At 46.9% G+C, this 22,211-nt stretch overlaps 1 protein-coding gene across 2 annotated transcripts in view; it reads left to right on the top strand.

The window, feature by feature from the left end:
• LOC137342759 (mannosyl-oligosaccharide 1,2-alpha-mannosidase IA-like) overlaps positions 1–22,211 on the top strand; it is a 325,275-nt gene that overhangs the window by 239,137 nt on the left and 63,927 nt on the right. For both annotated transcript variants that reach the window (XM_068006938.1, XM_068006937.1), the window contains exon 8: positions 6,314–6,429. In XM_068006938.1, coding sequence (XP_067863039.1) covers positions 6,314–6,429 — 116 coding nt within the window. The remainder of the gene's footprint in view (positions 1–6,313; positions 6,430–22,211) is intronic.

Genomic DNA, 22,211 nt, shown 5'->3' on the forward strand with positions numbered 1-22,211 from the left:
CACCGATGCTCAGTTTGGGTTCCGCCAGGACCACTCGGCTCCAGACCTCATTACAGCCTTGGTCCAAACATGGACAAAAGAGCTGAATTCCAGAGGTGAGGTGAGAGTGACTGCCCTTGACATCAAGGCAGCATTTGACGGAGTGTGGCACCAAGGAGCCCTAGTAAAATTGAAGTCAATGGGAATCAGGGGGAAAACTCTCCAGTGGCTGGAGTCATACCTAGCACAAAGGAAGATGGTAGTGGTTGTTGGAGGCCAATCATCTCAGCCCCAGGGCATTGCTGCAGGAGTTCCTCAGGGCAGTGTCCTAGGCCCAACCATCTTCAGCTGCTTCATCAATGACCTTCCCTCCATCATAAGGTCAGAAATGGGGATGTTCGCTGATGACTGCACAGTGTTCAGTTCCATTCGCAACCCCTCAAATAATGAAGCAGTCCGAGCCTGCATGCAGCAAGACCTGGACAACATCCAGGCTTGGGCTCATAAGTGGCAAGTAACATTCATAGAATCATAGAAGTTACAACATGGAAACAGGCCCTTCGGCCCAACATGTCCATGTCGCCCAGTTTATACCACTAAGCTAGTCCCAATTGCCTGCACTTGGCCCATATCCCTCTATACCCATCTTACCCATGTAACTGTCCAAATGCTTTTTAAAAGACAAAATTGTACCCGCCTCTACTACTGCCTCTGGCAGCTCGTTCCAGACACTCACCACCCTTTGAGTGCCAGATAAGTGCCAGGCAATGACCATCTCCAACAAGAGAGAGTCTAACCACCTCCCCTTGACATTCAACGGCATCACCATCGCCGAATCCCCCACCATCAACATCCTGGGGGTCACCATTGACCAGAAACTTAACTGGACCAGCCATATAAATACTGTGGCTACGAGAGCAGGTCAGAGGCTGGGTATTCTGCGGCGAGTGACTCACCTCCTGACTCCCCAAAGCCTTTACACCATCTACAAGGCACAAGTCAGGAGTGTGATGGAATACTCTCCACTTGCCTGGATGAGTGCAGCTCCAGCAACACTCAAGAAGCTCGACACCATCCAAGATAAAGCAGCCTGCTTGATTGGCACCCCATCCACCACCCTAAACATTCACTCCCTTCACCACCGGCGCACTGTGGCTGCAGTGTGCACCATCCACAGGATGCACTGCAGCAACTCGCCAAGGCTTCTTCGACAGCACCTCCCAAACCCGCGACCTCTACCACCTAGAAGGACAAGGGCAGCAGGCGCATGGGAACAACACCACCTGCACGTTCCCCTCCAAGTCACACACCATCCCGACTTGGAAATATATCGCCGTTCCTTCATTGTCGCTGGGTCAAAATCCTGGAACTCCCTTCCTAACAGCACTGTGGGAGAACCGTCACCACACGGACTGCAGCGGTTCAAGAAGGCGGCTCACCACCACCTTCTTGAGGGCAATTAGGGATGGGCAATAAATGCCGGCCTTGCCAGCGATGCCCACATCCCGTGAACGAATAAAAAAAAAAACACCCACTTAAAGTTCATCCTCAACTTGCCTGTACTTCCTGAGCACTTCCTCACCTCCCCATTAGTCACCCCACCACTACCACTCACCTCAATCCTCATCCAATGTGATGTATCTGTCTCATACTCACCCTCTGATGCATCTCTTTCACGGTCAGCCTCACCCAAAGCAATGCATTCATTGGCTGGCTACTTCACCATCACTCACTCAGACGTCTGTACTTTTCCCCTTCTAGGAGAAGAGAGGGCAAAATGCAAGCGAGGGTGAAGACTGGAGGGGGCCACAACAAATAGTGGTCCTCACACACGTGAAGCAGGAGGCACTGGAGATCAGCTGCACCCTCAAGTGCCTGTCCGTCAGAGACGCCGAGACTGGCACCCAACAAACGTCTGGTGACACAACTTTAACATTCATCACACACAACATGAATTGATGTCAACAGTGCTTGCCATGTTGAACACCTCAGTATGCTCATCGCAACATGACTCATCTGTGATGATGCTTAATATTGCCTTCTGTTCTCTTACAGGCCCTTCAACGACCACAGGGTGACGGCAGAGGGTGATTCCTCAGAGGAGCTCCTGGCATCTGAGGGTGCACTGTCACATCATAGCGAGCCATCCACCAGCGCAGATACTCACACCTCGGTGGGTCCTAGTAATCGGTTAGTTGGGTTGGCACCTGGTGAGTCACCACACACAAGTGAGCACGAGCAGAGATTGGTGGCAGGGGCAGCTGCGGAGAGTCCGCATCAGTGGGCGCACTCCTCTCCAGGCTCTGCTCAGATGGACGCAGATGCTGAACTCCGGGGACCATCCTTTAAAGGGAGAAAGATCATAGAATCATAGAAGTTACAACATGGAAACAGGCCCTTCGGCCCAACATGTCCATGTCACCCAGTTTATACCACTAAGCTGGTCCCAATTGCCTGCACTTGGCCCATATCCCTCTATACCCATCTTACCCATGTAACTGTCCAAATGCTTTTTAAAAGACAAAATTGTACCCGCCTCTACTACTGCCTCTGGCAGCTCGTTCCAGACACTCACCACCCTTTGAGTGAAAAAATTGCCCCTCTGGACCCTTTTGTATCTCTCCCCTCTCACCTTAAATCTATGCCCCCTCGTTATAGACTCCCCTACCTTTGGGAAAAGATTTTGACTATCGACCTTATCTATGCCCCTCATTATTTTATAGACTTCTATAAGATCACCCCTTAACCTCCTACTCTCCAGGGAAAAAAGTCCCAGTCTGTCTAACCTCTCCCTGTAAGTCAAACCATCAAGTCCCGGTAGCATCCTAGTAAATCTTTTCTGCACTCTTTCTAGTTTAATAATATCCTTTCTATAATAGGGTGACCAGAACTGTACACAGTACTCCAAGTGTGGCCTCACCAATGCCCTGTACAACTTCAACAAGACATCCCAACTCCTGCATTCAATGTTCTGACCAATGAAACCAAGCATGCCGAATGCCTTCTTCACCACCCTATCCACCTGTGACTCCACTTTCAAGGAGCTATGAATCTGTACTCCTAGATCTCTTTGTTCTATAACTCTCCCCAACGTCCTACCATTAACGGAGTAGGTCCTGGCCCGATTCGATCTACCAAAATGCATCACCTCACATTTATCTAAATTAAACTCCATCTGCCATTCATCGGCCCACTGGCCCAATTGATCAAGATCCCGTTGCAATCCCAGATAACCTTCTTCACTGTCCACAATGCCACCAATCTTGGTGTCATCTGCAAACTTACTAACCATGCCTCCTAAATTCTCATCCAAATCATTAATATAAATAACAAATAACAGCGGACCCAGCACCGATCCCTGAGGCACACCGCTGGACACAGGCCTCCAGTTTGAAAAACAACCCTCTACAACCACCCTCTGTCTTCTGTCGTCAAGCCAATTTTGTATCCAATTGGCTACCTCACCTTGGATCCCATGAGATTTAACCTTATGTAACAACCTACCATGCGGTACCTTGTCAAATGCTTTGCTGAAGTCCATGTAGACCACGTCTACTGCACAGCCCTCATCTATCTTCTTGGTTACCCCTTCAAAAAACTCAATCAAATTCGTGAGACATGATTTTCCTCTCACAAAACCATGCTGACTGTTCCTAATTAGTCCCTGCCTCTCCAAATCGAGGGACAACAGCACATTTGCAAGGTACTGGAATAGGTGCCACACACATTCTTCACAATAGTGCAGAGGATAGAGGAGTCCAACTCCTGCATTAGTGGAATTGTGGCACAGGTAAGTGCGGGAATGTCTGCGAAGGAGAGAATGGCAGCCTCCGTTGAGCTTCAAGCACGGATCACAAATGAGTCCATTCAGGCCCTGACAACGGTCGTTCGGACTCAGGGTGAACAACATTCTGCAGCCTTAAACAGGTTGACAGATACTTTAGAAGTGGCCTTACAAGACATCACACGTGTCTTCCAAACTGTTCTCCAGCAGGTTGGTAGGAGTGATTTGGGCCCAGCCCAGAAGAGGGATGATGGCGAAATGGGACATGGAAGTGGGGACCCCACTCAAAAGCACTCCCACATCTCACCCGTTGTCCCCCTCTCAACCAGTACCCGCAATGCTGCCTCCTCTCCAGGTGGCTGAGTCTGCCCCTGCACAGGTGCAGGTGGAGCAGTCTTTGGAGGGGCCCTCGTGGGCAACCTGCTCATGTTCAACCTCTGCTGCAGCCATTGGGGATGCACTACGTAGAAGTGACAGGAAGAGGAAGGCTAAGGTCTTGTGATCATGAAGGGTAGGCACAAGGGTGTCTGACAGACTGTCATGTTTTCCATTTATATTTGTTTTTTGTTATATTCACATTAAATGTTATCATTCTCACCACTACTGGCCACGTCTTGTCCATTCTTGACTGGCTTTTGTGATAGGGCCCTTTCATGAGCTTCACCATGAACGGCGACACTTGATGCCACCCATTGGGTCACTTTACAGTGGGTGTATGTGTAGTTGCAGGACTATTTTGTGCGTGGGGTGGGGGGGGGGGGGGGCTGGTGTTAGCGCTGCCCTTTCCAGGTGGTCTGAGGACTGAACTGTTCACACTTTCTGATGTTAGGGGAACCGTTCACATATCAGTGACTCCCTGGCCTCATGAGCAACCAGGTAAGCCACTGCTCTGGCCATGGGTTTGTCATCCTCCTCCTTCTCCTCCTCCTCAATGTGGATGGCAGATGTGGATGGGGCCTCCTCAAGTGACACCCCTCTCTGTTGTGCCATGTTGTGCAGGACACAACATACTACTATAATGCGTCCCACTCTGGTGCGTATTGAAGCACTCCCCCAGAACGATCAAGGCACCTAAATCGCATCTTGAGCAGCCCTATAGCATGCTCAATTGTAGACCTGGTGGCGATGTGGCTGTCGTATCGACGCTGTTGCTCGGAGATGGGGTTCCACAGAGTGTCATGAGCCATGTGTGCAGGGGGTATCCCTTGTTCCTGAGAAGCCAGCCCTTAAGGGTGTTCGGTGTGTGGAAGAACCCTGGGATGTTGGATTCCCTCAGAATGAATGAACCATGGCAGCTGCCAGGGAATCTGGCGCACACATGAAGGAATCTTTTGCGGTGGTCACAAACAAGCTGAACTTTGATGGAGTGATACCCCTTTCTGTTGATGAACAGTCTTGGCTCGTATGGGGGTGTTCTGATTGCTAAATGGGTGCAATCAATTGCACCCTGCACCCGTGGGAAGCCAGCCACAGAGTGGAATCCCACTGCCCTCTCCTTCTGACTGAGGTCGTCCATGGGGAAGTTGACATATTGCGAGGCCCTGCGGAACAAGCCGTTGGTGACCTGCCTTATGCATTTGTGTGCAGACGACTGAGAGACCCCGGCGATGTCCCCCGTGGCACCCTAGTATGATCCGGAGGCGAAGAAGTTGAGGGCAGTGGTGACTTTGACAGCGACGGGTAATGAGATGCTGCTCGGCCCATCCAGGAGCACCTCGGCATGAAGGAGGCTGCAGATGTCTGCGACCACCTGGCGACTCACTCTCAACCTCCTTGTGCACTGCTGCTCAGAGAGGTCCAGGAAGCTGAGCCTTGGTCTGTAGACCCTCTGGCGAGGGTAGTGCCTTCCGCGATGTCACTCTCTCTGTTGTTGCTCTCTGTGCTCTTGTGCAGGTGCTTCTGGCGCAGCACTGTGTTGTGGAGCTCCAAGTGGCAGAAGTGCATGCCATGCCTGGCGAGACTGGTGATGTTGCTCGTCCTCTGAAGTAGTGGTGAATGCAGCCATGGTGCTCCCCCATCCTGATGGTGTCAGTTTGAGGGGGTCCGAAAAGTTGGTAAATATGTGTCAACAGAACAATTCTGAGTGGAAACTAAGAATTTTCAGTGTAAACACAAAGATCTCCCAGCCATAAGTTTGTCTGAAAGAACAGAGTGCCCTGCTGCAATAACTCATCTTTTAGCCCATCTGTCAAACAAGCATTTCAATGTCCAACTGGCTGCTGGCTAAAACACATCTCCTAAAACATGGAGTGTTTCCCACAGCACGGGAAACACGCCGAGGCTGAATGAAAATCGGTCCCCTGCCTCAATCACCATGAAATTAACTACTTCACCCGCTAGCTTTAATTGCCTGTGGGACATATGCATTCATGAGGCGCGTGCGCGCATGCAGATGCGTCTGTGGGAAACCGGGAAGTCGGCGGGTTGGAGCCGGCTTCCTCACCCGCTTGGGATTTCCCCGATTTTTGGAGCCCCCAACGCACCCGCACTTCAGCTTAAAAATCGAGCCCCTGATATCTAACTACCTCTTTTGCTCTTTTTGTTTTCTAGATCATGTCTCCATTGGTGGGCTTGGGGACAGTTTCTATGAATATTTGATCAAAGCCTGGCTTATGTCTGACAAAACTGATGAAGAAGCCAAAACTATGTATTATGAGGCTTTACAGGTACAAAACTCCACAAATGCTATATATTGCTTCATATTGCTATAGAACTCACCAAACTTTGCCTTAAGAACATGAAAACTTGAAGCAAGAGAAGGCCATTTTGTTCATGATGAGCAAATATATAATTATCCCATCATGGACATTCTCCTTCCCTACCACCAGTTGATTCCTTACTTAATGGAACACTTCCCTTACCTTCCCTGGAAAAAAATAGGCAGTACTAATAATATTATTGTGAGAGACCAATTGAATGAGATGCTGAAAAAGTGAGGTATTGTTGAATGAAGGTAAGGAAGCAAGTATGGCCTGAACAGGCATTGGCGGTGGTAGCTGTGTTTTAAATGTGCTACTGTGAGTGAGGCTGTGTGGCAAATGTGCTTTTTTTAAAGGTGAAGTAGATTGACTGTGAGATTAATGAAATGTGCTGGATAGTGCTGTTTGGGCAGTTTGACTTGAGGTAGTACTTGAGATACCTGAGTGAATTCCTGATTCTTCTGGGACCCACGGTTTTATAAATAGGGGCTTCAAGTACAAAAGTAAAGAGGTAATGCTAAACCTATACAAATCATTGATTAGGCCAAATTTAGATTATTATATCTACTTTTGGCCACCCTAATTTAGAAAGCTTGACAAGGCCATGGAGTGGATACGGAAGAGATTTACTAAAATGACACGAGATGAGAGGCTTTAGTCATGGGGATAGACCAGAGAAACTGGGGGTTTTCTCACTAGAACAGAGAATTACGTAGAAATTATAATCACTAACTCTGGTAGTGCATTCCTCACAGCCTCATAATGCTCTGTGTAAAAAGATTTTCCTGCTCTCTCTCCTAAATCTCTTACATTTAATCTTATGTCTGTGCCTTCTTGTTATACAAGTAAATGGTACAATTTTAAAGGGGGTGCAGGAACAGAGAGACCGAGGGGTTTACATACACAAATCTTTGAAGGTGACAGGACAAGATGAGAAGGCTGTTAAAAAAGCATACACGATCCTTGGCTTTATAAATAGAGGCATAGAGTACAAAAACAAGTAAGTTATGCTAAACCTTTATAAAACACTGAGAGCTGAAGCACAGATCACATTGCAAACAGAGTGGATTGCGAACAGAGTAGGAACTTGAGAATTTGGAGAGAGGGGGAATTAGGAGCAGAGGGGGAAGGACAGTAAACAGAGAGGAAGAGCTCAGAGAGACCCGGAATAAAAGGGTAGGCTAATTGGGGTAAGCAAACAGGAAGTAAATTAATAATAATCGAGTATCTAAAGGGAGTTTAAAGAAAAAAGGTTTCTAAATATAATGGGCGGGCAGCTGAGACCCATTGCCTGCAATTCCTGCGCCATGTGGGAACTTCAACATGCATCATGGAGGGCCACATGTGCAGGAAATGCCTCCAGTTGCTCGAGCTCAAGCTGAGGGTTTCTGAGCTTGAAGGGCAGCTGGAGTCACTGCTGAGCACAAGGGAGGTTGAAGGTTTCCTGGATCATATGTTCGAGGAGGTGGTCACCCCGCAGCCACAGAGAATTCAGGATAGCAAGTGGATGGCCATCCAAACGGGTGTGAAGAGGCAGGCAGTGCAGGAATCTTCTGGGTGTGTGCCACTCTCAAACCGGTATTCAGCAATGAATACCAGTAAGGATGACGACACCTCGAAGCAGTGCAGTTCTGAGCATTGCACAGGGGGGCACAGTGAAATGTAGAAATGCAGTAGTCAGGGGGACAATCAGGCGTTTCTGTAACCGCAACGTAAGCCCCACATGGTGTGTTGCCTCCCTGGTGCCAGGGTAAAGGACATCACGAGAGGGTGCAAAACATACTCTGCAGGGGGAAGAGGAACAGCCAGCTGTTTCCGGCCCAATGAGGAAGGAGGCATTGCTGGATCTGGTTCTGAGTAATGAGTTGGGTCAAGTGGAGCAAGTGTAATTGGGGGAACATTTAAGAAACAATGATCGTAGTTTAAGGTTTAGATTAGTTATGGAAAAGGACAAGGAGCAATCTAGAGTAAAAATACTTAATTGGAGAAGGGCCAGTTTCATTGGTTGAGAACGGATCTGGCCCGGGTAAATTGGAATCACAGATTGGCAGGCAAAACTGTAATCGAACAATGGGCAGCCTTTAAAGAGGAGATGGTTCGGGTACAGTCTAGGTACATTCCCACGAGGGGGAAAGGTGGGACAACTAAAGCCAGAGCTCCCTGGATGACGAAAGAGATAGAGAGCAAGATGAAGTAGAAAAAGAGAGCGCATGACTGATGTCAGGTTGATAATACAAGTGAGAACCAGTCTGAATATAGAAAGTACAGAGGAGAATTGAAAAAGGAAATAAAAGGGACAAAGAGAGAGTATAAGAATAGACTGGCGGCTAACATAAAAGGGAATCCAAAAGTCTTCTTTCTATAGGCATTTAAATAGTAAAAGGGTAGTAAGATGAGGAGTAGGATCGATTAGGGACCAAAAAGGAGATCTACGCATGGAGGCAGAGGGCATGGCTGAGGTACTAAATGAATACTTTGCATCTATCTTTACCAAGGAAGATGCTGCCAAAGTCACAGTAAAAGGGGAGGTAGTTGAGATAAAAATTGATAAAGAGGGGGTACATAAGAATGTAAGAAATAGGAGCAGGAGTAGTCAATACGGTCCATCGAGCCAGCTCCGCCACTAAATTAGATCATGGCTGATCTTCAACCTCAACTCCACTTTCCTGCCCGATCCCCATATCCCTTGATTTCCACTAGAGTCCAAAAATCTATCTATCTTAGCCTTGAATATACTTAACGACTCAGCATCCACAGCACTCTGGGGTAGAGAATTCCAAAGATTCACAACCCTCTGAGTGAAGAAATGCCTCCTCATCTCAGTCTTAAATGGCCGACCCCTTATCCTGTGACTATGTCCTCTAGTTCTAGACCCTCCAGCCAGGAGAAACAACCTCTCAGCCTCTACCCTGTCAAGCCCCCTCAGAATCTTATATGTTTCAATGAGATCACCTCTCATTCTCCTAAACTCCAGAGAGTATAGGCCCATTCTACTCAACCTCCCCTCAAAGGACAACCCTCTCATCCCAGGAATTAATACTAGACTAATACTAATTAGTACTAGAAAGACTGGCTATGCTTAAAGTAGATAAGTCCTCTCCAAAGTCACACACCATCCTGACTTGGAAATATATTGCCATTCCTTCATCGCCGCTGGGTCAAAATCTTGTAACTCTCTACCTAACAGCACTGTGGGGGTACCTTCATCACACGGACTGCAGCGGTTCAAGTAGGAGGCTCACCACCACCTTCTCAAGGGCAATTAGGGATGGGCAGTAAATGCTGGCCTTGCCAGCGACACACACATCCCATGAATGAATTTTTTTAAAAGTCAGCCAGTCGGGATGGGAAGATGCATCCTAGGTTGCTGAGGGAAGTAAGGGTGGAAATTGCGGAGGTACTGGCCATAATCTTCCAATCCTCCTTAGATACTGGGGTGATGCCAGAGGTCTGGAGAGTTGCAAATATTACACCCTTGTTCAAAAAAGGGTGTAAGGATAAACCCAGCAACTACAGGCTAGTCAGTTTAATCTTGGTGTTGGGGAAGCTTTTAGAAACGATAATCCAGGACAAAATTAATAAAGGAAAGCCAGCACGGATTTGTTAAAGGCAAATAGTGTCTAACTAACTTGATTGAGTTTTTTGATGAGGTAACAGAGAGGGTTGATGAGGGCAATATGGTTGATGTTATGTATATGGACTTTATAAAGGCGATTGATAAAGTGCCACATAATAAGCTTGTCAACAAAATTGATGCCGATGGAATAAAAGGGGCAGTGGCAGCATGGATACAAAATTGGCTAAGAGACGAGAAACAGAAAGTAGTGGTGAAAGGTTGTTTTTCGGACTGGAGGGGGGTGTACAGTGGTGTTCTCCAGGGGTCAGTTCCAGGACCGCTGCTTTTTTTGATATATGTTAATGACTTGGACTTGGGTGTACAGGGCACAATTTCAAAATTTGCAGATGACACAAAATTTGGAAGTGTAGTAAACAGTGATGAGGATAGTAATAGACTTCAAGAGGACATAGGCAGGCTGATGGAATGGGCGGACACATGGCAGATGAAATTTAATGCAGAGAAGTGCAAAGTGATACATTTTGGCAGGAAGAACAAGGAGAGGCAATATAAAGTGGCAAGTAACATTCGTGCCAGATAAGTGCCAGCTAATGATCATCTCCAACAAGAGAGAGTCTAACCACCTCCCCTTAACATTCAATGGCATTACCATCACTGAATCCCCCACCATCAACATTCTGGGGGTCACTGTTGACCAGAAACTTAACTGGACCAGCCCACATAAATACTGTGGCTACGAGAGCAGGTCAGAGGCTGGGTATTCTGCGGCGAGCGACTCACCTCCTGACTCCCCAGAGCCTTTCCACCATCTACAAAGCACAAGTCAGGAGTGTGATGGAATACTCTCCACTTGCCTGGATGAGTGCAGCTCCAACAACACTCAAGAAGCTCGACACCTTCCAGGACAAAGCAGCCCGCTTGATTGGCACCCTATCCACCACCCTAAACATTCACTCCCTTCACCACCGGCGCACCATGGCTGCAGCGTGTACCATCTACAGGATGCACTGCAGCAACTCGCCAAGGCTTCTTCGACAGCACCTCCCAAACCCACGACCTCTACCACCTGGAAGGACAAGGGCAGCAGGCACAATGGAACAACACCACCTGCACGTTCCCCTCCAAGTCACACACCATCCCGACTTGGAAATATATCGCCTTCATTCCTATATTCCTTCATCGTCGCTGGGTCAAAATCCTGGAACTCCCTACCTTACAGCACCGTGGGAGAACCGTCACCACACAGACTGCAGCGGTTCAAGAGGGTGGCTAACCACCACCTTCTCAAGGGCAATTAGGGATGGGCAATAAATGCTGGCCTTGTCAGCGACGTCCACATCTCATGAACGAATTTTTAAAAAACGAAATGGTAAAATTCTAAAGGGGGCTGCAGGAGCAGAGAGACCTGGGGGAATATGATGCACAAATCTTTGAAAGTGACAGTATAGGTTGAGAAAGCAGTTAAAAAAGCACACGGGTTCCTGGGCTTTATAAATAGAGGCATAGAGTTCGAAAGCAAGGAAGTTATGTTGAACCTTTATAAAACACTGGTTCAGCCACAACTGGAGTATTATGTCCAATTCTGGGCATCGCACTTTAGGAAGGATGTGAAGGCCTTAGAGGGGGTGCAGAAAAGATTTACTAGAATGGTTCCAGCGATGAGGGACTTCAGTTACTTAGACTGGAGAAGCTGGGGTTGTTCTCCTTGGAGCAGAGAATGTTGAGAGGAGATTTGAAAAGAAGTGTTCAAAATCATAACGGGTTTAGATAAAGTAAATAAAGAGAAACTGTTCCCATTGGTGACGGTAGAGAACCAAAGGACACAGATTTAAGGTGATTGGCAAAAGAACCAATGGCGTAATGAGGAAAAACTTTTTTACGCAATGAGTAGTTATGATCTGGAATGCATTGCCTGAAAGGGTGGTGGAGGCAGATTCAATAAATATTTGAAGGGAAAACATTTGCAGGGATACGGAGAAAGGGCAGGAGATTGGGTCTAATCAGATGGCTCTTTCAAAGAGCAGGCACTATGGGCTATATCATTCTATGATTGGAAAACTCACTGTCTAATGAGGAGGCCATATAGCTGGTGAGGAGACATTCTGCTCAAGCAATGGGAGATGGAGAGATTGGTGGGAAAGTGCAAATTAGTGGATGCACACATAGACAGTCGCCATTGCACCGCTGTGAAGCAGCACATGGCCTGAAGCTTTCACACCTTCCTGTCTCCTTAATCCCAAGGGAGTATTGCTCACCATTCTTAGCTGACGCTATCCTTTGCTGAAATTATGGCAATTGGAGGCAGAGAATAATGAAGATGATGACGCTGAGGAGGAGCAGCAGGGAAGAAATCTTTTCCTCACTGACTGTGATAACAACAATGAGGATTATGATGAAGAAGTAGATGATGAGGTCAAGGCCACATAGAGCAAGATCCTGCCCCACGTTGCTCTGCCCCAGCTTCCTCAATGTCACCATCTGCATCACTTCCTTGCTGTTTCACAAACCAGTTCAGATACTGTCAACCGGCATGTGGCAGATGAATTAGATAGTGTAAATGAGGATGTGGCACCAAGTGATCCACAGATCACGTGGGAATGGGTGAGGATGTGCTACCTTCCCAGCAGAGGCAGAGAAGAAGGCAGCCCATGGCTCACCTGAAAAGAAAGATGTTTGAGGAAATTCAGACCTATGTGCAAGCTCTGAGGTCATTCACTGGTGATGTGCGGCATTTGACAGCTTTAAAACTGTAAAAGCTTCTATAGTTCTGTAAAAAGGAAAAGACTGGTGAAGGCAAATGTGGGTCCCTTACAGACAGAGACAGGAGAATTTATAATGGGGAATAAGGAAATGGCAGAGAAATTAACCAAATACTTTGGGTCTGTCTTCACGGAAGAAGAAACAAAAAACCTCCCAGAAATACTAGAGAACCAAGGGTCGAGCGAGAATGAGGAACTGAAAGAAATTAGTATTAGTAAAAAAATATTACTAGAGAAATGAATGGGACTGAAAGACGATAAATCCCAAGAACCTGATGATCTACATCCCAGGGTTGTGAAAGAGGTGGCTATCGAGATAGTGGATGCATTGGTTGTCATCTTCCAAAATTCTATAGAATCTGGAATGATTCCTGCAGATTGGAGGATAGGAAATGTAACCCCACTATCTAAGAAAGGAGGGAGAGAGAAAACAGGGAACTACAGACCGGTTAGCCTGACATCAGTAGTAGGGAAAATGCTGGAATCCATTATTAAGGAAGTGGTAACAGGGCACTTAGAAAATAATAATAGGATTTGGCAGAGTCAACATGGATTTATGAAAGGGAAATCATGTTTGACAAGCCTATTGGAGTTCTTTGAGGATGTAACTAATATAATAGATAAGGGGGAACCAGTGGATGTGGTGTATTTGGATTTTCAGAAGGCTTTCGATAAGGTCCCACAAAGGAGGTTGGTGTACAAAGTTAGAGCACATGGAATTGGGGGTAATATACTGGCATGGATTGAGAATTGGTTAACAGACAGAAAACAGAGTAGGAATAAACGGATCTTTTTCAGGTTGGCAGACTGTGACTAGTGGGGTACCGCAGGGATCGGTGCTTGGGCCCCAGCTATTCACAATCTATATCAGTGATTTGGATGAGGGGACCAAATGTAAGTTTGCTGATGACATGAAACTAGGTGGGAATGTGAGTTGTGAGGAGGATGCGAAGAGGCTTCAAGTGGATATAGACAGGCTAATTGAGTGGGCAAGAACATGGCAGATGGAATATAATGTGGAAAAATGTGAAGTTATCCACTTTGATAAGAAAAACAGAAATGCAATATATTTTTTAAATGGTGAGGGATTGGGAAATGATGATGTTCAAAGGGAACTGGGTGTCCTTGTACATGAGTCACTGAAAGCTAACATGCAGGTGCAGCAAGCAATTAGGAAGGCAAATGGTATGTTGGCCTTTATTACAAGAGGATTTGAGTACAGGAGTAAAGATGTCTTACTGCAATTATATAGGGCCTTGATGTATTATGTACAATTTTAGTCTCCTTACCTAAGAAAGGATATATTTGCAATAGAGGGAGTGCAATAAAGGTTAACCAGACTGATTCCTGGGATGGCGGGATTGTCGTATGAGGAGAGATTGAGTGGATTACGCCTGTATTCTCTAGTGTTTAGAAGAATGAGAGGTGATCTCATTGAAGCGTACAAAATTCTTACAAGGCTCGACAGGGTAGATGCAGGGAGGATGTTTCCCCTGACTGGGGAGTCGAGAACCAGGGGTCACAGTCTCAGAATGAGGAGTAGGCCATTTAGGACTGAGATGAGGAGAAATTTCTTCACTCAGGGTAGTGAATCTTCGGAATTCTCTACTCCAGAGGGCTGTGGAGGCTCAGTCATTGAGTACATTCAAAACAGAGATCGAGAGATTTCTAGATATTAAAGACATCAAGGGACATGGGGATAGTGCAGGAAACTACCTACGGGTACGGTAGCATAGCGGTTATGTTACTGGACTAGTAATCCACGGCAGTTTTATTTTAATTCCAGATTTTTTATTAATTAAATAAAAATCTGGAATTAAAACAAAACTAGTATCAGTAATGGCGGCCATAAAACTACCGGATTGTCGTAAAAACCCATCTGGTTCACTAATGCCCTTTAGGGAAGGAAACCTGCCGTCCTTACCCGCTCTGGCCTATATGTGACTCCAGACCTACAGCAATGTGGTTGATTCTTAATCGCCCTCTGAAATGGCCTAGCAAGCCACTCAGTTGTATAATCTCGCTAAAGAAAGTCATAATAAAAATAAAACCGGATGGACCACCCGGCATCGGACCACGAGGCACCGGACACGACAAAGGCAGACTAAGCCCAGTCAACCCTGCAAAGTCCACCTCACTAACATCTGGGTACTTGTGCCAAAATTGGGAGAGCTGTCCCACAGACTAGTCAAGCAATAGCTTGACAGAGCCATACTCACAGAATCATACCTTTCAGCCAATGTCCCAGACTCTTCCATCACCATCCCTGGGTATGTCCTGTCGCACCGACAGGACAGACCGACCAGAGGTGGTGGTACAGTGATATACAGTCAGGAGGGAGTGGCCCTGGGAGTCCACAGAATGCTGGCCTTTATATCTAGAGGACTAGAGTACAAGGGGGCAGAAGTTATGCTGCAGCTATACAAAACCCTGGTTAGGCCGCACTTGGAGTACTGTGAGCAGTTCTGGGCACCGTACCTTCGGAAGGACATATTGGCCTTGGAGGGAGTGCAGCGTGGGTTTACTAGAATGATACCCGGACTTCAAGGGTTAAGTTACGAGGAGAGATTACACAAATTGGGGTTGTATTCTCTGGAGTTTCGAAGGTGAAGGGGTGATCTGATCGAAGTTTATAAGATATTAAGGGGAACAGATAGGGTGGATAGAGAGAAACTATTTCCGCTGGTTGGGGATTCTAGGAGTAGGGGGCACAGTCTAAAAATTAGAGCCAGACCTTTCAGGAGCGAGATTAGAAAACATTTCTACACACAAAGGGTGGTAGAAATTTGGAACTCTCTTCCGCAAACGGCAATTGATACCAGCTCAATTACTAAATTTAAATCTGAGAGAGATAGCTTTTTGGCAACCAAAGGTATTAATGGATATGGGCCAAAGGCAGGTATATGGAGTTAGATCACAGATCAGCCATGATCTAATCAAATGGCAGAGCAGGCACGAGGGGCTGAATGGTCTACTCATGTTCCTATGTTCCTCAACATTGACTCTGGACCCCATGAAATCTCATGGCATCAGGTCAAACACGGGCAAGGAAACCTCTTGCTGATTACCACGTACCGCCCTCCCTCAGTTGATGAATCAGTCCTCCTCCATGTTGAGAGCCAGTTGGAGGAAGCATTGAGGGTAGCAAGGGCACAGAATGTACTCTGGGTGGGGGACTTCATTGTCCATCACCAAGAGTGGCTCGGTAGCACCACTACTGACCGAGCTGGCCGAGTCCTGAAGGACATAGCTGCTAGACTGGACCTGCGGCAGGTGCTGAGAGAACCAACACGAGGGAAAAACCTACTTGACCTCGTCCTCACCTATCTACCTGTCGCAGATGCATCTGTCCATGACAGTATTGGTAGGACTGACCACCGCACAGTCCTCGTGGAGACGAAGTCCCGTCGTCGCACTGAGGACACCATCCAACGTGTTGTGTGGCACTACCACCGTGCTAAATGGGATAGATTCAGAACAGATCTAGCAGCTCAAAACTGGGCATCCATGAGGCGCTGTGGGTCATCAGCAGCAGCAGAATTGTATTCCAGCCCAATATGTAACCTCACGGCCCAGCATATTCCTCACTCTACCATTACCAATAAGCCAGGGATTCAATCCTGGTTCAATGAGGAGTGTAGAAGAGCATGCCAGGAGCAGCGCCAGGCGTACCTAAAAATGAGGTGCCAACCTGGTGAAGCTACAACTCAGGACTACATGCACGCTAAACAGCGGAAGCAACTTGCTATAGACAGAGTTAAGTGATTCCACAACCAACGGATCAGATCAAAGCTCTGCAGTCCTGCCACATCCAGTCGTGAATGGTGGTGAACAATTAAACAACTAACGGGAGGAGGCAGCTCAAAGATGGCAGAGTCCAGCACGTGAGTGTAAAAGACAAGGCTGAAGCGTTTGCAATCATCTTCAGCCAGAAGTGCCGAGTGGATGATCCATCTCGGCCCCCTCCCGATAGCCCCACCATTACAGAAGCCAGTCTTCAGCCAATTCGATTCACTCCACGTGATATCAAGAAACGGCTGAGTGGCACTGGATGCAGCAAAAGCTATGGGCCCCGACAACATCCCGGCTGCAGTGCTGAAGACTTGTGCTCCAGAACTAGCAGCATCTCTAGCCAAGCTGTTCCAGTACAGCTACAACACTGGCATCGACCCGACAATGTGGAAAATTGTATGTCCTGGTATGTCCTGTCCACAAAAAGCAGGACAAATCCAATCCGGCCAATTACCGCCCCATCAGTTTACTCTCAATCATCAGCAAAATGATGGAAGGTGTTGTCGACAGTGCTATCAAGCAGCACTTACTCACCAATAACCTGCTCACCGATGCTCAGTTTGGGTTCTGCCAGGACCACTTGGCTCCAGACCTTACAGACATTACAGCCTTGGTCCAAACATGGACAAAAGAGCTGAATTCCAGAGGTGAGTTGAGAGTGACTGCCCTTCACATCAAGGCAGCATTTGACCGAGTGTGGCACCAAGGAGCCCTAGTAAAATTGAAGTCAATGGGAATCAGGGGGAAAACTCTTCAGTGGCTGGAGTCATACCTAACACAAAGGAAGATGGTAGTGGTTGTTGGAGGCCAATCATCTCAGCCACAGGACATTGCTGCAGGAGTTCCTCAGGGCAGTGTCCTAGGCCCAACCATCTTCAGCTGCTTCATCAATGACATTCCCTCCATCATAAGGTCAGAAATGGGGATGTTCGCAGATGATTGCACAGTGTTCCGTTCCATTCGCAACCCCTCAGATAATGAAGCAGTCCGTGCTCGCATGCAGCAAGACCTGGACAACATCCAGGCTTGGGCTGATAAGTGGCAAGTAACATTCGTGCCAGACAAGTGCCAGGCAATGACCATCTCCAACAAGAGAGAGTCTGAATACCTCCCCATGACATTCAACGGCACTACCATTGCCAAATCCCCCACCATCACCATCATGGGGTCACCATTGACCAGAAACTTAACTGGACCAGCCACATAAATACTGTGGCTACAAGAGCAGGTCAGAGGCTGGGTATTCTGCGGCGAGTGACTCACCTCCTGACTCCTCAAAGCATTTCCACCATCTACCAGGCACAAGTCAGGAGTATGATGGAATCCTCTCCACTTGCTTGGATGAGGAAGCTCGACACCATCCAGGACAAAGCAGCCCACTTGATTGGCACCCCATCCACCACCCTAAATGTTCACTCCCTTCACCACTGGCGCACCGTGGCTGCAGTGTGTACCATCCACAGGATGCACTGCAGCAACTCGCCAAGGCTTCTTCCACAGCACCTCCCAAGCCCGCGACCTCTACCACCTATAAGGACACGGGCAGCAGGCACATGGGAACAACACCTGCACGTTTCCCTCCAAGTCACACACCATCCCAACTTGGAAATGTATTGCCGTTCCTTCATTGTCGCTGGGTCAAAATCCTGGAACTTTCTTCCTAACAGCACTGTGGGAGAACCTTCACCACACGGACTGCAGCAGTTCAGGAAGGCGGCTCACCACCACCTTCTCAAGGGCAATTAGGGATGGGCAATAAATGCTGGCCTTGCCAGCGACGCCCACATCCCATGAACAAATTTTTTAAAAATGGGGTTGAGGTAGAAGATTAGCCATGATCTTGTTGCATGGTGGAGCATGCTCGAGGGGCCGGATGACCTACTCCTGCTCCTATTTCTTATGTTCTTAGTCTCTACTAGAGCCCTTATTTGCGAGCATATCTTGGAAGTTTTTTTTCACAGGGATCAATGGAAAATATGGCAGCTTCACTGCATCTGTGACAGCCCCTGCACCTCAGAAACAGGCTGGGACTAATTGGTGACTCTGCCTCCATGGAAACGCAGGCTCATGCCCTGGTGGCAGTTGGGGAGACAGTACCTTACGTAATGGCTTTCGGACACTGGCGGCTAGGTTGAAGGCCACTGCCTATCAGGGCTTACAGGATCTGCTGGTGCCACCAGGCCAGCTGATTAATGAACACAGGGGTCCAATACAATAGTGATGGCTGGATGTGATCTGGCTGAGGCTTCTGTTTCTCACAACAGTAGAGCATGCAAGGCCTCCACTTTTCTCCCTCAAAGCACCACACCACTGGCAATTAGGAGATGACACCAGGCTGCCTGGGCACAAATACAGAGATACAACCAGTAGTGGCTCCCTTTCAGGATCAAGCTGCCATGAGAAGAGGGCTGATCAGCCATGATCATTTTGAATGGCGGAGCAGGCCCGAAGGGCCAAATGGCCTACTCTTGCTCCTATTTTCTATGTTTTCTATTTTCTGTGTTTTTGTAGAACATGAGTGGCCACACCTCTCGTGATACTGACCTTCAGGTTGCACCTAGGAGAAAGAAAGACATGTTTCAACACCTAGAGGAAGCATATTGTGAGGAAAGATTAGGATAGGTTATCTTCATTTTTCGGTTCCTTATAATAAAGGAGAATGTGCACTTAGTTCATGCTCAATTATTCATAAGATTATAGTCATACGGGAAAGGATATAGTTATGACATGCTCAGCTACTCACTCATTTTATTTGGACATCCATAGTCATGTAGAGACAAAGACATTTGATTGGATTGAATAATTTATAATTTATGTGAAGGTGGGGAATAAGGAGTAATGGCAATGGTGATAAAGGAAAACTGTTAAACAGATGAGAACATTTCATTAATAAGTTGTGATCTGAAGCCCTTTGCAGCCATTACTGAGGAATCCTCTGAGTGAAAGTCCTCTTGATACTCCATTCCATGTTCTCTGCCTCCAAAGCAGCCAGGAATCTCCAGAGGCTCATATTTTTGGATGGCAAAGGTGTGCAGACCACAATAGCTATGTGGGATACATGCTCCGGAGCATATTGCAGAGCCCCTTCTGATCTTTAAGACCCCCTATGATTCTATCTGTGAGAATTTTAATCAATGCATGTGTCTCGTTGTAGTACTCCTCAGCTGCTGCTCTTGCAACCCTTAGAGGGGCCATTATCCATTGCAGCTTATCGTCCACAAGCTATCTGTTCACTTCACTATCTTAGTTGAAGAGCTCAGGGAGGGTAGGATTCCTGAGGATGAATGCATCACGGCAACCTCCAGATAATCTGGCACTGATATTCTTTATGTATGGTGACACACAATCTGGACATTTGGCAAGTGGTACCCCTTTCTATTAAGAAAGTTGAGTGGGGTTATTGTAGAAGCATACAGTGCTACGTCTGTGCCCTGCACTTCGGGGAATCCAGCAATGTGATAAAATTGCATGGCTCTATCACACTGCTGCCTTTCTGTCGTGCCTAACTGGATGAATTCCCAGCTCGCCTAAAGAGTGTGTCAGTTACCTGACGAATGTGTGCCTGGATGTCACCCTGAGTGATATTATGATGTGGAGATGCCGGTGATGGACTGGGGTTGACAATTGTAAACAATTTTACAACACCAAGTTATAGTCCAGCAATTTTATTTTAAATTCACAAGCTTTCGGAGGCTACCTCCTTCCTCAGGTGAACGATGTTCACCTGAGGAAGGAGGTAGCCTCCGAAAGCTTGTGAATTTAAAATAAAATTGCTGGACTATAACTGAGTGATATTACACAGATCTCCAGTGGCTGCTTGAAATGAGCTGGTGTCATAAAAAATGAGTGCAGTCGTCACTTTCACAACCACAGGCAGAGCGAGCCAGGCAGATAACCATGGCAACCTGTCTTCATACAGCAGCGGATACACTTCCCCTGTTGCACCCTTCTCATACAGACGTCCTTACCGAGATCTTCAAAAGATCTGTGTGGCCTGTAAATTATTTGTGTGTGGTGGGGATAGGTTGTAGGGTGCATTCTCCTCATATGCTGCCTCACTGTCCTTCCCTCCATTAAAATTGCATATGGGGAATGCCCATTGGGAATTCCATACCTGTACTCAGAATTTCTTACTCTGGCTGGTGGCAGAAAGATCTCAGTGGTCCCAAAGGCCCTCAGGCTGTTAATGGCAAGGCCTATCCAGGTGCAAGGTAAAAAAAAACCTTTAAAAGCTCTTCTGTAACTCCAGCAGTTACTCTTTCAAATTTCTTCAAGTTGCAGAGTAATGAATTTCCACCAGTCTCCGCTAATGCTGACAACAGGTGCACCAACAAGTCAGTAATTACCCTTGGCACAATGGGAGTGCAAGTCATGGATTTTTGGCACTCCAATGCTGTTTCTCCTCATTAGTATTCATTTTAATGACCTCCCACCAGCAACCATGTGTGGACTTCAAGAAGGCCCAGACTGTGACATTACAGGGTGAAACCCAGCGGAAACAGCTCCTGTCCTAGAATCCACCTCCAAAAATGCTGGTATTCTTATTTTAAGTCCCAAACTCGCCAGGATAAATTTGGGCCCCATCTCTTTTTTGTCCTCACTCCCTACATTTTTCCATTGTTTGCCTCTGTTACCCTTCTTTCCTGGTGGTACGTATCTATTCTGTGCTGTGTAGTCTTTCTAAACTTAATTCACTTTTCTTCCATACATTTCCCTCTAACCAATGCACCAAGACCAGTTTCCTTAGCTTGCCCCTTATTTCCTCAAAATCTGCTATTCTAAAGTTGAATGTTTCAATTGTATTCATGGTCTTCCCATAATAAACCTAAGGCATTGAGGGTATTGTCTACATGTTCACGGATGACACAAAGTGCTAGTTTCAAAACCCTAGATGTGTAAAAAAGATAACAATTGAATCTAGATGTGATGAGAGAATGGGCCTGCATCTCGCAGATGACATTTCATATAGATAAATCTAGTGTTATAAGAACATAAGAAATAGGAGCAGGAGTAGGCCATACGGCCCTTGAGCCTGCTCCGCCATTTATTAAGATCATGGCTCTTCTTGGACCTCAACTTCACTTTCCTGCCCAATCCCTATAACCCTTGATTCACTTAGAGTCCAAAAATCTATCGCTCTCAGCCTTGAATATACTGAACGACTGAGCATCCACAGCCCTCTGGGGTAGGGAATTCCAAAGACTCACCACCCTCTGAGTGAAGAAATTTGTCATCATCTCAGTCCTAAATGGCCGACCCCTTATCTTGAGACTATGCCCCCTAGTCCTAGACTCTCCAGCCAGGGGAAACAACCTCTCAGCATCTACCCTGTCAAGCCCTCTAGGAATTTTATACATTTCAATGAAATCCCCTCTCATTCTTCTATACTCCAGAGAATATAGGCCCATTTTAATCAATCTCTCCTCGTAGGACATCCCTCTCATCCCTGGAATTAATCTAGTGAGCCTTTGTTGCACCGCCTCCAAGGCAAGTATATCCTTCCTTACGTAAGGAGACCAAAACTGTACGCAGTACTCCAGGTGTGATCTCACCAAAGCCTTTTACAATTGTAGCAAGACTTCTTTACCCTTGTACTCCAATCCCCTTGCAATAAAGGCCAA

This window comes from Heptranchias perlo, chromosome 26 (assembly GCF_035084215.1).
Source record: "Heptranchias perlo isolate sHepPer1 chromosome 26, sHepPer1.hap1, whole genome shotgun sequence".
NCBI lineage: Eukaryota > Metazoa > Chordata > Chondrichthyes > Hexanchiformes > Hexanchidae > Heptranchias > Heptranchias perlo.